At 44.7% G+C, this 14,653-nt stretch overlaps 1 protein-coding gene across 1 annotated transcript; it reads right to left on the bottom strand.

Annotated features, from left to right (window-relative positions):
* Nucleotides 1–7,523: 7,523 nt before the first annotated feature.
* On the bottom strand, nt 7,524–9,738 carry LOC115312074 (cytochrome P450 3A19-like). The gene is made up of 5 exons (XM_040216979.1): nt 9,727–9,738; nt 9,500–9,588; nt 8,676–8,816; nt 8,135–8,300; nt 7,524–7,628 (listed from the first exon to the last, which is right to left on the bottom strand). Exons 1-5 carry the CDS (start codon nt 9,736–9,738, stop codon nt 7,524–7,526), a joined length of 513 nt encoding a protein of 170 aa, XP_040072913.1.
* Between the last annotated feature and the right edge of the window lie 4,915 nt (nt 9,739–14,653).

Here is a 14,653-nt window from a genome sequence, read left to right as displayed (position 1 = left end):
ACGCAGCGCTAGTCTCGAATTATTTAAAATATTTTATTTCCAGTAAATTTAAAATTTTAAAATAAATTTATATTTTGAAAGTAAATAGAATATATAATTCTTTTAGTTCATTTACTGTTTATTAATATATTAAAAGGAGCACTTACTAGAAATATATATAAATGCGTACACATCGATTTGTTTATTTAGACTGGAACTTGCGCCATCTAGCCATTGTTGCGCACACCATACCACATGCGCGAACCGCGCGCACACAGGGCAGACTAAAAGCAGGGAACACGTGAGCGACAAAAACGGGCGCCGCCTGAAGGACTGGAGGGGCTCGCCTGAAGCGTTAAAGGTGACATATTGAGCCTCCGGCTCAGCAACATTTCCTTTGATTTCCTTGCTTTCAAAACTCTGACTGACTGACTCGCCTGAAGCGCGTGGTATTGATCGCGAGAGGTGTCGACATCGACGCGTTATCCAGAACGTGTGCGCATGCGCGGCTGCACGCGCGAAAATATGAATCTTTAGTGCCGCTTTGGTGGAGTGCACAGAAGATTTCTGATACAGTTACGACATGCCAGCGGTCGTACCGTGGCATCAATTACGCTGCAGCACGATCGTTAGCAACATGACGCTTCAATGCCTTCAATGGATTGGACCGGTACAAGCTACATTATCCTTCCTTTACTTGTTTCAGCGTAGTTAGCTGCGACTTTCGGTTTGTCGGATGGTGAGCATTTTAAATGAAATGCCCACTTCCTTGGTCGCAAAGGCCGAACATTAGATATTTGAAAGGAATATCTAAAACTCGAAAGCAGTTTTTTTGTTTCTTTTTTTTTTTTTCTATCTTATTTTATAGTGGAACGAAACAGCACATACTAAAGTCCGAGATTGTTTTAGTATATTTTTAATACCCCAAGTTAACTTCTCTGTCTTCTTTTCTGCCCGTCTTCTTTTTCTTGACCTTATTCAGCTCGCTTCACTTGTCACTCATTCTTGTGTTCATTTATGCGACGAACCACCCAAGCGACGGTCGCAAAGGGGTGAGAATCTTTTATTTCTTCATGGCTGCCACGGCCATTCGAGGACCACCCGACGTTCACTTGTAAGAAATGGCTTATAAGCCGTGACAATTTTTATCGCGCGTTTTAACATTGAACTTAAGTACAAAAACTGAGACATTGTGGGCTGAACAAGTAATGCTTTATACACGTTTGCAAGTACGGCTTCAGGGCGCTGCCATCTTGCTTGGCTGGGGTGCGCTTGGACGAGCCATAACCCGATTACGAAGCCTTGCTAAGGCGTCGTAATCGGATTACGGCCGCGCCGAAGAGCGCACCCCACGGGGAAAGATGGCGGCGCCCTGAGACCGGACTTGCAAACGTGTATAAGATTCAAAGAAAACAAGCATCTATTTCACATCATTTTGAGCATAAAACATGAGCACACGTAGATCAGGCAAGGAAAAGTTGTAATAGTTTACAGCACGGCATTGAAATAATGGTTACAATGTGCAGCGCATTATCCTCTTGAGGGTAAACCATCTGAAACCCACACGCTTATAACAATACGTTTAACCGACAGCTGCTTTCTGACAACCAGGTAAGTCTCGCCTGAGCTGGGTATTCGAAGGGAAAGAAAGACCCATGGTTCCACAGGGGGCGGATCTGGTTCACGCAGACATGCAGGGTGTTTTTGTTTTATTTTTTACAGAACTTTACATATTTTACAGAAAAAAAGGATGTGGCAGATATGTGGATGCCGTTTTTCGTTATATCTGTAGAGCTCGGTGGACAATAAATGGGTGAATAACCGTTGCAGTGTTTAATAATTAACCAAAATATGTTAGTTAACTTGTTTATTAACGGCTTAATTGGCCATGGTCCAATTGCAGTTTTTAAAGGGGTCATTATTAAAGGCAAACACAATTGCGACAATTCGCGAAAAGGCAACGAGGTTCGCGAAATTTATCGTAAAAGTTTGCCTTTCTTCGCTTGATTCAGAACCCGCGTTATAAAAATAATACGTAGAATAGTGGCTCAGTCGTCTTGATATGTGGCGCCGGCGAATCAACCGAAGACACGCTATCGAGTTAGTGACGAGGGGACAGAAACAGCTGTGTCATTCCTCTACGCCATCAATAGCAGCACCTTTACAGATTTGTTAAAAAAAGAAACAGAGGGCTAATCGTCACGATATACGTCCAATAATTACCTACATTTTGTAAATTAACTTTTGGATTAGTGAAGATAAACATTGTTCCAATCAGAAACTTGCGTAGCGAAAACCACTGAATCCGTAACTTTTAGAAAGACCGAGTGCGTGGAGAGCGCACCAGTGCCTTTAATTAATAGCGAGTTCGTTTCACGGCACTCGTGCCCACGCGTGCCCACTCGCAGCGTGGAACGGGTTCGTTTCGGCCGGCACTCCACGAGTGGTTGCACTCTCCGAGTTCGTTTCAGCGCTGACACCCCACGCGTGCATGCACTCGCTGCACCGAGAAAATCGGGAGTGCGCCAGTATGCAATCCCGTCATGCCTCGCTCCGGTGGGGCCGGCGAGGAGCGGGAGCAGACGACGAGGGTTCGTCTGCTACGATGTGTCGCGGAACCGAACGGAAAAAAAAAGAGTAGATTTTCTGATAGAAATCGCGTCCCGCGGACAACGAAATCAAACGCGAGCTTGGATTGTGAGCGTCTGCTATTTCACGAAGGAAGCAATTGACAACCCGTGATTTATTTGCAGGTTTTAAATCGCTCTGTTGCCGTACAAACGCTGAAATATACCAGTGTGTAAAGAAGTGCCCAGAACAAACGCTACAGCGGCCCCCGAGATGTCTATCACCATCCGTATGCGGGTGAAAAATTTAACATTTGTCGACAAAACTCCCCCAGCAGAAACCTTTGACTGCCAAATAAGCATCAGAGAAATCTAAAGATGGAGACTTTACCCCAGGATTGGGCAACATCATCATGTTTAACATTTACCTACGTCAGTTAACTTGCCCCGTCGTATTTTGTTCGAAAAAGCTCTCGTTCTCGACGCCCTCACCAAGGCTAATATCTAATCCACCTATAATGCCGATCCAAATCGAAAGTCTCGGTTTTGCTGGATATTCCAACAGGCTAGTTTTAAGCCGTACCCTTTCAGTGGTTCACGCGTAATACTATGCTCAAACGGATCAAGCTTCTGCTCGGACAGCATCATCAGTTTTCTTCAGTGTAAACGGTTATAAGAATTGAAAGATCGCAACCAGCTGCTTTGTAGACAGCTGGTTGCGGAAATTTACGCCGTCTGTAATTATCTCTACGCAGCCTAGCTGCTTGAAGTCATCGCAACTATCAACTACACGTTGCAGCGACCAAAGTTTGCAGATAAACGTTGGTAGCGACTGCATTCTCGCATTTCCACGCATCACTCCGAACAGAAAGGCGCTAGTTTCGGTTTGAAGACGGTACCTTTACTACAACATAGATGGCGGTAGCATCAGCCTTCTGCATTCGGTGCATTTGGCGAGTTCGTTTGAGTCCAGTTTTCCGTGCAACACTCTGTGAGTGCGATGCATTCTGGGAGAGAACTCGAACGGTGCCAGTGCGTGTGAAACGAACTCGCTATAAGTTACCAGTCGTGCAACGGGCAAAAGGCTAGCGGCAAGAAAGCGCGAACAATAAGAGACGGAAAAACCACGCGACGCGTTTTCACACCTGTAGCAAGCTTAGCTTGCTCCAGCTGCACGAGAGGCAACGTTACTAAAACACTCAGTTGCGAAACTCACCCTCGAAATCCGGACCGCTCGCGTCCCCCGAGACCAAACTAAATACGACAGCAGCGCCACCCTTTAGCGACTAGTCAAAACATGAAAGTTCATTTATATTGCTACTGCGAAATGGCAATGCGAGATGGCGCCACCGACCTTTGCGTGAGTCGACCTGAGCCGATACACGCAGACGTGTAGTTCCCGGAGTGGCCGCTGCGGGAGAAATAACGGCGTTGCTGTCGCAATTGGTTCGGTTCTCGAGTACGCTTGGAAGCCACTTTTTCAAAGCAGGCTCTATGGCAGTTTCACAGCTGAGTTGTTCTATAGTGCGTTACAACTCAAGAAGGTAGGGCGAGGTGAAGGAAGGCCAAGGAGAAGGAAGCAGACAGAACAATGGAGAGAGGAGGAGGTTTTCCGCTCTCCTCTCCAGCGCTCCACCTGCTTCCTCCTCCCCTGCCTTCCTTTCCCTCATCTTACCTTCTTGAGCTGCAACCTACTATAGTAACGTTGACGCGAGGTAACTTTAGCTCTCCACCGTGCTTCCAACGTGCTCCAAGTCTTTTTTGAAGTTAACTGATTTAGTGGTTCTCTATGACTCTGAGCAACTTTCTATTTTGCAAGCATTTGTTTATTTTTGCTAACTAAAGGGGCCCTCCTGCAAGGTCTTTTTAGAGCGCAGCTCTTAGGGGCCCGTTCTCGGCTTGAGCGGCGTCGCCGTCGGCGTAACCAAGGTCATCCCAAGGTCACGTGACCCCCAAGGTCACGTGACCCCTCCCAAGGTCATCTCAAGGTCACGTGACCCCACGTGACCCCCTGAAGGTCACGTGACCCCTAAGGTCACGTGACCTTGGGGGTCACGTGGGGTCATCTTGGGATCACGTGACCCCTTGAGGTCACGTGACCCCTTCCAAGGTCATCTCAAGGTCACGTGACCCCAAGATGACCCCACGTGACCCTTTGAAGGTCACGTGACCCCCAAGTCACGTGACCCCTCTGAGGTCACGTGACCCCCGAGGTCACGTGGTCTCCTCCCCAAGGTCACGTGACCCCCGAGGTCACGTGACCCCTTCCAGGGTCATCTCAAGGTCACGTGACCCCAAGGTGACCCCCAGGTCACGTGACCCCTCTGAGGTCACGTGACCCCTCCAGGTCACGTGACCCCCAAGGTCACGTGGGGGTCAACTTGGGGGTCACGTGACCTTGAGGTGACCCCCAGGTCGCGCCTCCCCGAGGTCACGTGACCCCCTCCCCGAAGTCACGTGACACCCCCCCCCCCCCCCCGAGGTCACGTGACCCCCCCCGGAGCATATTAAAGAATGAGGGGAGGAGGAGGAGAAGGGGGAGGGGTCTACCCTCCCCTCAGTACCCTTCACTCCTCCTCCTCAAGAGCTGCGCTCCAATTCGGCGTTACAGGGATTTGTAAACGGCTTTCACTTTTTTTTACTGGTTTTTAATTGGCAGCGAACCAGAGAGCACTGAACGTAGTAACTTAATAAAACTTCTTTTCTCGAATTTCGCTTTATTTTAAAAATTATGGGCAAATTAAAATTACAAAAACAAGCAAAAAATAACCTCCTTCATGACGACCTTGGTCGCTTGAATGGGCGTGAACTAGAGAAGGGGCAATGAACTTAGCGAGCGCTCACGGCTGCCGCACTCCGTGTCGACGGCTCGAGAGGGCTCCGCTAAAGCATGTGCTGGATAGGTTGTATGAAGCGGGAGGCCAGGGCGGCTCGCATTGCATTTGCTGCGCGATCAAACTCTAATTCGACATGACACTTCATTGGCCACAAACGACAGCAAACACGGGGTAAAGATCAGTCAGAACGGAAGTCACTTCACGCTGCCATATCGGAACGCTCGGAACCGGTCGGATCCTCGACCGCAGCTCCGCCGCGTACATCCGAACCTTTCTACGCTCGCCGCTCGTCGGTGCCTGATCCCACTACCCCCTTCCAGTATGCGCCGCCTTTTCCAACGCTTGGCGGCGGATATGTCGACGGGTCATTCCTTGTTTCAGTACTTTATAAACTGCATTCTTTTCTGATCTAAAATACTGAAGGAAAACTACTCTCATAAATAATTGAAACGGTTCGCGCCACGGATATTTTGTATTTCAACTAAAAAAGAAGGCTTTTAGAGACACTGACCAGTGGTAAGGCCATGACCAAAAACGTCACATACCGCGCGGGTCGCCCCTGTAGGTGGAGGAAGTTTCCGCATCATTCCGGTTAAAATATGACGGACTGATAATTAGTTAATCTCTACGTACCCGCTGGCTTGCCCGAACCCCAAGAGATGTGGAAATTGCAAAAAAGGTAGACGCTTAAATAGGATTGCGGGACCCTTTAAGTTAATTAACACATTTTCGTTAATTAGCCGACTTGTGATTAGCGTCCTACATTATGTCCACCTGGGGCCCTGACCTGGGGCATTATGCTACACGGCGGGGCCAAGCGGAACCAAGGGACCAGGACAGTGTCGTCTGCTGCGATAACTCACCTGCAAAAACTGTCTTAGTGTTAGCTATAACGACTTTTTTTTTAAACAAATCTGTAAGGACCTATAAAGCACCCCGTGTATATTACGTTTGTTTCTCATGACTGCTTTCATCGCGTTGCTTGACGATTTTATTTCAGACCATGGGATGGACGACCGCGCAAGTGATTATTTTAAAACCGATATCGGAGATACGAACGCAGCAAAACAACACTTGAACAAGGCGATCGAGGCATTTTGTCACTGCTGCACTTAAGGTATGGTTCTATATATATAGATAAATATTAATAGAAACCCGATTTCACCGCACCTCCGTGCACTTGGTGACTTTCGCTCGCGCCCCCTTAGTTAAACACGATTTTTAGACATGCATTGCGTATTTCATCGCAAAAACCGCTCCAGTAGTGTATTATTATTATTTTCTTTTTGTGAGATTGTTGTGGCGAAAGTTTTACGCAATGACCGTTCTACGTTTTGCAAACTATAATTACGACAGCGTTTGTTCCTGTTCCTGAATCATGAAGGTTCCAGATTATGGTAACCCACAAGACGAGAAACTGGTTATTCTGTTTCACACTTCATAACATCATAAGAAGACCGGACACTTCACAAATCAGTATTAGAAGATCCAAGTCTCTCAAAATACTTCCTTATGGTAACTGACGATATAAGAGACGTGGGGCTCGGTTTATTATGCACTCGTTTCTTTTCTCGTGATTTGTTATTCGCCGTTCTTACCGGCTAATGCAAAATCTTATTGCCACGAGCGGGGGAGTCGCCACGCAACGTTTCTCGTGAACTGACCATAGTGGCCATAGCGTACTAAAACAGAACACGTGTGCATACATAAAATAGAAAGATTCACGCCTATATAACCGAACAATAGACACACTTCAAAAAGTACAACGATTTTATCTTGGGTGATTTTCGTTGCGTGTAATAAAACAATGAGCTTCCATCGGTATTTTGTGCCAGTTTATAGCAGCATGTAAAAACTCGTAAGTAGCCTTGGTGTCGAACACTTCCATCACATTAATTTACGTTACACATTGCAATCATTTAAAACAAAAGGATAGGAGAAACAGAAGGGGGGCGGTATTGCCCTGTCAACGAAAAGGGGGAAAAAAAGAAAGCAAAAAAACTTGACATCATTAACAATAAACCGCGACGTTCGTGAAATGATAGAAGCCGCCCGTTGTTCCTCTGAAACATCGCACATAGAGGCCCCCTCTTGCTTCAATTCACTCATCGATTGGAGCATCTGAACGATCGAATCACTGCTATTCGTTTTCTTGGCTCCCGCTGTAGATCTTCTGAAACTTAAGCCAAACTCCATCGCGGGGTTTGCAGAAGATGAATGCGGTGGACAGCTCGAGGTGATCTCCCTGTGTGAAAAGAAAAACGGAGGGAGGGTATCTTGGGCAATTGTTTCTCAGACAGTTTAACACTGGATGCTTGTGGAGTCGGAAGTCATTTGTGTATAACTGTTGGAGCGAGAAAGTACCAGAAGTTTTCCCCGCTGCGCAGAGTCCGCCCGGGCAGGCTCCGCAGAGGTCGCCCGGCCGGGCCCAGACTCAGAAGGCGCGCAGCTTGTGAGGATACGCTACGTATACGAATGCTTTCGCAGTCCTACACGTTAGCAGTCTTAAGTGTCCTCCTGTAATGTTCTTATAGTCCTTGTGGATTGTTCAAGTCAAACTGATACTGTTTCGTGCAATCTCGTGCAGAAACAGTTTTACTGCATAGGGTGTGTCAAGGTAGGCCTAGTTAGCCGCAGACAGTATGACTGTTGTTCTTTGTAGGCAAAAGTTTGCCTTCATGTACGTTTTTGATGCGTTCACATTAGAGTCTACGTTCCGTCGGTGGCAATATTACTTAACGTTGAACATACCTTGACGTATCTGTCATCGGGAATAATCTTGTACTTCCCCAAAATTTTGGCAAACGTCAGCTTTAATTGCTGCTGGACGAAGCGCATGCCAACGCAGTTCCGTGGTCCATGGCCAAACGCTTGGAATGCCATGGGATTGAAATTTCTTCCGTTAGGTTTATTAAACCTGTAACAAAAACAAGACAAAAAATGTGGCCAGTTCGCTTACATAAAGCATCTAAAACTTATAATTGCGAATATTTTACTCTTATTTCCAAATATCCTCAGCAAAATTAATATTAAAAGAAAATGACTTTTTAATTAGCTAACTTAAGACCATGATTATAGGATGTGCTTTAATTTCACGTTTTTTTGCGATCTGGAAAATGTTCAAATTTTAGCAGATGACAATTTTTTTTTTTTCATCCGAAACTTATAAAAACAAGAAATTAGTTGGCGTCATGCTCTAACCATACTTATTCAGTTTTCGCTTAAGAAAAACAAACACTAGAAAGTTCTCTTTAGTCCCGCTACTGCACGTATTATGAATAGCACACCATACCTCTCTGGCTGAAATGTCTCAGGGTCGCTCCACAGCTTGGGGTCATGGTGCATTTGATACACAGGTATCAAGACGCTCATTTTTGCCGGAATCCGGAGTCCATTGTATAGACGCTCCTCCTCAGACTTTCTGGTGGTGAAACTGTTTGGTGAACAATGTTTAATGTAATTAATAACTAACATTTTTTTATTTTATTACAGTTGCTTTTATGTTAGAATTCACAGCTTTACTTTCTTCTGTCTACACGGTTCTCTGTGCAATGAACTAGGCGAAACAGGTTACCTGAATACCGTTAATTTATTTTACACTTATTTTGGTTGGGGACTTCCTGCGGATTTTTCATTCTCATTTTGATTCATTTCTCATTTTGATTCAAGCAATTGAATAGATCTCCAGGGTCGATTGAATGAATGAGGCAGTAAGTGTTGAATTAGAAAGTGTAGCACGCATTGAACTGTTTAGCCTCATATCTCGTGTTCAAGATGTCAGTTAGTGTCACAAGGGTTCGCCCATCCGCTAAATTATGGCACAATTGCATTTCCAAGCTCTGTCACAACACATTTTAGCGTGTGAGCTGACTTCATTTCATTGGATGGTAATCAGGTCCACATCGCCTGAGAAGTTGAACTTCAGAAGAGAGCGTTCCTGGCTTCTATATGTAACAATTCCAAAGTCGTTAACTTTCCTCAAATCGTCGTTCTGTTCCCACAACACTTGACAAACAATTTATGCTCTGAGAAGCGTCATATGACGTAGAAAAAGAAGGCCTGCCACTGTGAAACAGTAATATAGTTAAATGATAAGATAACAAGAGTTCACGCAACCTGACCAACGGCGGATACATTCGGATGGTTTCCAGGATCACTTGATCTAGGTATTCATTCCTGAGAATTCTGGCAACGTCCATGGATCCCTGAAACCACACGAGGATCAATTGTAACTTGCCCTTACTCAGTTACTATATAAGTATATCTACGAGGTGAAGAAGCGCAGAAATATTTACGTCTGTGTTCATTACTGGGGTGAGTTCAGTCCGCAGACGTTCCTGTACCTCTGGATACATTGCCAGGAGGAAAGCCATACATGACATCAAGGAGGCTGAATTGTCGTAACTGCACGCGAAAGGACACAACTTATTGTTAAAAAAAGAATGGGTTTCGTTTTTCAGTAAATATCTTGTTACGTTTATAACCTACTTATATTTTCAATAGCAGACTATGCCCAAGTAGGATAATTCTTTGAGCTACATTTTTTTTTTCCTTTTGGCAACATGAATTCGTGAACGCCCCAAAATGGCCATGGTATAACCAATTTTGATCTTTTTTTTTTCCATATTTTTAGGCATTTTGGCCGTAAATTGCCAAACAAGTATACCAGAGTTAGACTTCAGTACCTTCTTGTTTGGGGTTCACCTGGCTTCTCTGGTCTTTAGTTTCCGAGGAAATATCGAAATGGATAATTATTTCTAAGAGTTCTCTTTACACCTGGCCACATGAAGCCTACATTTCTAAAGTTCTGGAACTTCACTGATGGTCGCTCGTTTGATACGCGTCATCTTTGACTCATTTCAAAGCCATAGAAAAACCATGAAAAAGCAATAACGAAACCGATAAAAAGTATTTTGGCACTAAACAACGCATTGGGGAGACACCTAATATAATTAGCCTCCGTCAGGCCCACGTCAGGCTTCTAGATTGCCAAACTTAGGTCAAGTTAGGCGTTTCTTCGAAGTTCTGTCTGAGACGTGGTTTCTACATTGTGGGTCACCGATGGGTCACGGCAATTCTGCCCCGCACAGAGGTTGCTCATGGCTAAAGGGATCGACTGCACTTTCAGCGTTCATTCTTTCTCGAAGACGTCGCTCACGCACTACACAAAAGGACCGAATATTCGTGGCGCCGTACGCAAGCTGGCATATGCTGCCACCGCGGTGATCCACGACGCGGTGAACGTGTAAAAGTTTCAGTGATTACAGCGGCATTGATCGCACTATAAATGTACCTAGGCCAATCTTCTTCGCTGCAAGGCGCGCGGAAATCTAATAGGAACACTATAAAATCGCTTTGGCACCACCGACACCGCTCCGGACATCCGCCTCGAAGCGTGCGTCGAAAGCGCAAAGAGGTTCATTTCCCCATACTATTATCCGTTTCACTTTACACCGTTTCACGATGCACTTTTGGTACGACTTGATTCGTTCCATCGGACCGTGGCGTCATCTGTGGCCGAACATAAAGTCAAATAGAGTAAAGCATATTTCCACAATACACCATCTACTAAAGCGTGAGTCTTTCATCAACAACTACTGGTGAAACGATCAAAACGACCAGAAAAATCAAACAAACAAAACGGTTTGACACAGGTGTGTATGCACTTGGACATGGAACGTTTGAGTTATTATGCTCGTAAAGTAACAGTATGAGTGTTATAACGGAAGCATTACGACAGTTCTACGTCCGGATCTTCCGGCTTCCGAGCGAGTAGAAACACGTGTTAGGTTTACGAACATGTTGACGACTGTGGTTTCCGTTGCGTGACTGGTATAGCTAGAGCTACAGAGTACATGCTCCGGTCTAGCTGGAACTATAGAATCGGCAGCAAAAACAGAGATTTATGTTATTGGCCGGTACTAGAATCGAATGCAACTACATTTTCATCGATTATTTTTTCATAAAAAAAGCACGTTTTATTACGTTTGACAGAAAGTTTCTCGTTAAACCAATGTGAGCACAGCGAACCTTTAGTGCTTGAAAACTTAGGTTTGATTGTAGTTTTCAAATAGGACAACATAGAAATTGCATGATTGCTCCAGCTATCGCATTCCATAGATTCCAACCTGAACTATACAAAAAAAAAAAAATACACACTGATATTTCTTAGTGAATAATGTCGGACATATTAAGCTTTTAATTCCTAGAGATAAAATAACAATCACCGCACGCAGAAACGAATAAGTACGGATGCTGCGGCAGCTTTGAACATCCTGAAAACTACGAGCCACGGGAAGTGGATAAGCGTTTTGTTTTCTGCTATCGACCGACACAGGGTTTATGTGGAGAGCAAGTCGTCTGCTTCTTTTTCAGGGGTTATGGTGACGTCAGAACGACGCCGTGCTCTGATTGGCTCTGACTGAAGGATAGTGGGTAGACCTCAAAGCAAGCTGCCTTGAGGACTACCCACTGTCCTTCATTCGGAACCAATCAGAGCTCTGCGTTCTGACGACACCAAAACCGTTGCAAAAGAAGCAGACGAATTTGCGCTTCGCATAAACAAGCCCGCGTTTGCTCACACCTGGCGTTGGCACTGAGCAGAAACCAGATTCGCCCGTGGCGAAGCATCTGCGCATGCGCAGCGCCGACAGCAGCGCCACCGCAGTGGCATGACGTCAGAGAGTTGAGTTGGTCTATTATATAGTCATAAACACCTGAAGAAACGCAAGTGTGGCGACACCTGTGCATATTAATATCTTGCAGTGGACATTAGGATTGAGGCATTAGCTGATAGCGAGGCCGAAAACCCAAATCACAAAGCAAGGAGCGTTAATAACCATGCCATGCGGCTTTTTATATATATATATATATAGAAATAGAGCAGGCGTTGTTTGGTTTGCCTGCCTCGGTTTCATTCGATTTCACGTCAGCGCCATTTTGATCGACGTATACATGGGGGGATTCGGCTGATTCGGCGGCGGCGTGTGGCACCTAAAGGCACCTTCACTCACTTGAAACCGAGTAGGACCTAGGACCGGATGCGCTGCCGCGGGGATGGTCCAAACGCTTCGCAAGAGTCTTAAAGAACCCTCTTGTCTCAGTCGGTCCTACTCGACGGCAAGTGTGCACGAACGGGCCTTAACCGGTGGTTTTGTTAGTCGTCGATGTCAGCACCAAGACGCGGTTCCGACAAAAAAAAAAATATATATATATATACTGAAGATAGCGATGACAATACGGAAGAACGGGAACCAAAACAAGAATCCTCCGTTGGATCCTGCGACGCTCGGGAATCAAGGGAGACGATATTGCTGACAAAGTCGCCAATTATCCTTTCCGAAAACGCGAATCATTATAAACAAGAGCACCCATACTCCGTTGACGAAAACAATTGGAACATTGAATGTGACTCAACAGCCACCATAAAGGAGACAAAAGGCAACTAAAAAAAGAACAAGAATTCATTCCAGTGAGGAGGTAGACATCGAACAGTTATTTTGAGAAGGGTAAGGACTGCCAGCGTCATTTCTCTGTACCTTGTCAAGAAATGGAAGACACGAGACAAAAATTAGACACAATTCACGCCGGAGCCACCTTCTGCAGAGAAAGGACGTCAGCCAAGACTGACCATCTTTTATGAGATTGTAAACAATTCAGAAAAAAAAAAAAAAAAGAAGAGACGGGACACTTGCAAATCTAGACCCACAAAAACAGGCCGACAGATATATTCGAGCGTGGTTAAAGCATTCAGGCGGTTCTAAAAGACTCCAGCTAATGGGATTCCTAGTCTCCCATTTGGAGTAAACTGGCCTGAAAAAAATGTTTTTTTTTTTGTTTTTTTTTTGGTTAGGTTATGCTATAGTGCAACCGGATTTTATTTTTAGAGCGCAGCTCTTAGGCGCCCGTTTCCGGCTTGAGCGCCGTCAGCGTCGGCGTAACAGCGCGTTGCATTATGGGACACTTCCCATAATGACGTCACATGTGACGTCGCGACTGACGTCACGAGTAACGTCACAAGAGTTACGAGGGAGGAAAAGGAGACAAGTTTTTTCCGCTAAACTTAGCGGAAAAAAAAATTCTGTTAAATTTATCGGAAAAACATCTCCTGTAAATTTAGAGGAAAAATTTCCCCGTACATTTAACGAAAAAATTTCACCGCTAAATTTAGCGGAAAAATTTCCCCGCTAAATTTAGCAGAAAAGTTTCCCCGCTATATTTATCGAAAATATTTCCCCGCTAAATTTAGCAGAAACATTTTCCCGCTATATTGAGCGAGAAAATTTCCCCGCTAAATTTAGCAGGGAATTTTTTCCGCTGAATTTAGCGGGAAATCTAGCGAAAACTTCCCGCTAAACGAGAGAAGAGCTAGAGAGGAGGAGAGGAGGGAAGGAGGGGCATGCCCTCCCCTCCGTACCTCCCCCTCCTCCTCCTCAAGAGCTGCGCTCTAATTCAGCATTACAAAAATTGTAAACGTCTTTCATTTTTTTTTTTTTCACGAATAAACATATTTTTACTTACACAGCTCACACGAAGGCATTTCGGAATGAAAAATCACACCTTTTCTGGTTCTCCATCTCGGCAGCAGAAGGTAAACAAATAACTCTATTTGGGTGTTTTCGTACCGGGAATATATAGTGGCTTTATAGGTACAACTGCTAAGAATGTTTTTCGGCTTGCTTCGAACTTTAGGTAAAAACAAAAACATTTTGCAAGTGCTTAAAAAAATCATCAAAGAAGACGTACAGGACTCTGGTTCTAGAGAGCGCTTTTAGATAATTTAAGAAACCATTTTTTTAAGTCTACCAGAGGCTGTGGAATTATAGAGCTAACATTTGTATGGAATATTTTGTTGAAATATCAGGACGTGACAGTTCTATTGAAACACTGAGAAGCATGCCAGCTCAAAATCGCTTTGAAGCACTCAAAAGATCAGAAAGACTAGAACTATGAACACTTCGGAAGTTGCTTGCTTACCCATCAATCAGAGTGCTGTGTATGTTTGATTGGATTTCGACAAGGCTCAGAAATTCTTTTTTCTTTGTTCCTCTTCAGTTGATCATCTATGAAAAAGTACCACTTTAGGAGCTATCACAACAGGCCTATTGCAGAAAGTTTAATGACTTGCATGAATATTGACATTACAACTTTAACAAGAGTAAGTACAAATTACCCCAATTGAATGAAGCCAATTATTAAAAAGTACTACAAATCTTACGAAACTTACATTTTAGACTTGCATCGCCATTGCTCATTGAAAGCCGTTGATTA

This window comes from Ixodes scapularis, unplaced genomic scaffold, assembly GCF_016920785.2.
Source record: "Ixodes scapularis isolate PalLabHiFi unplaced genomic scaffold, ASM1692078v2 PGA_scaffold6__148_contigs__length_123643588, whole genome shotgun sequence".
In the NCBI taxonomy this organism is placed as follows: Eukaryota; Metazoa; Arthropoda; class Arachnida; order Ixodida; family Ixodidae; genus Ixodes; species Ixodes scapularis.
Note: the sequence above shows the minus strand (reverse complement) of the source record. Positions and strands in the feature narration are given on the sequence as shown.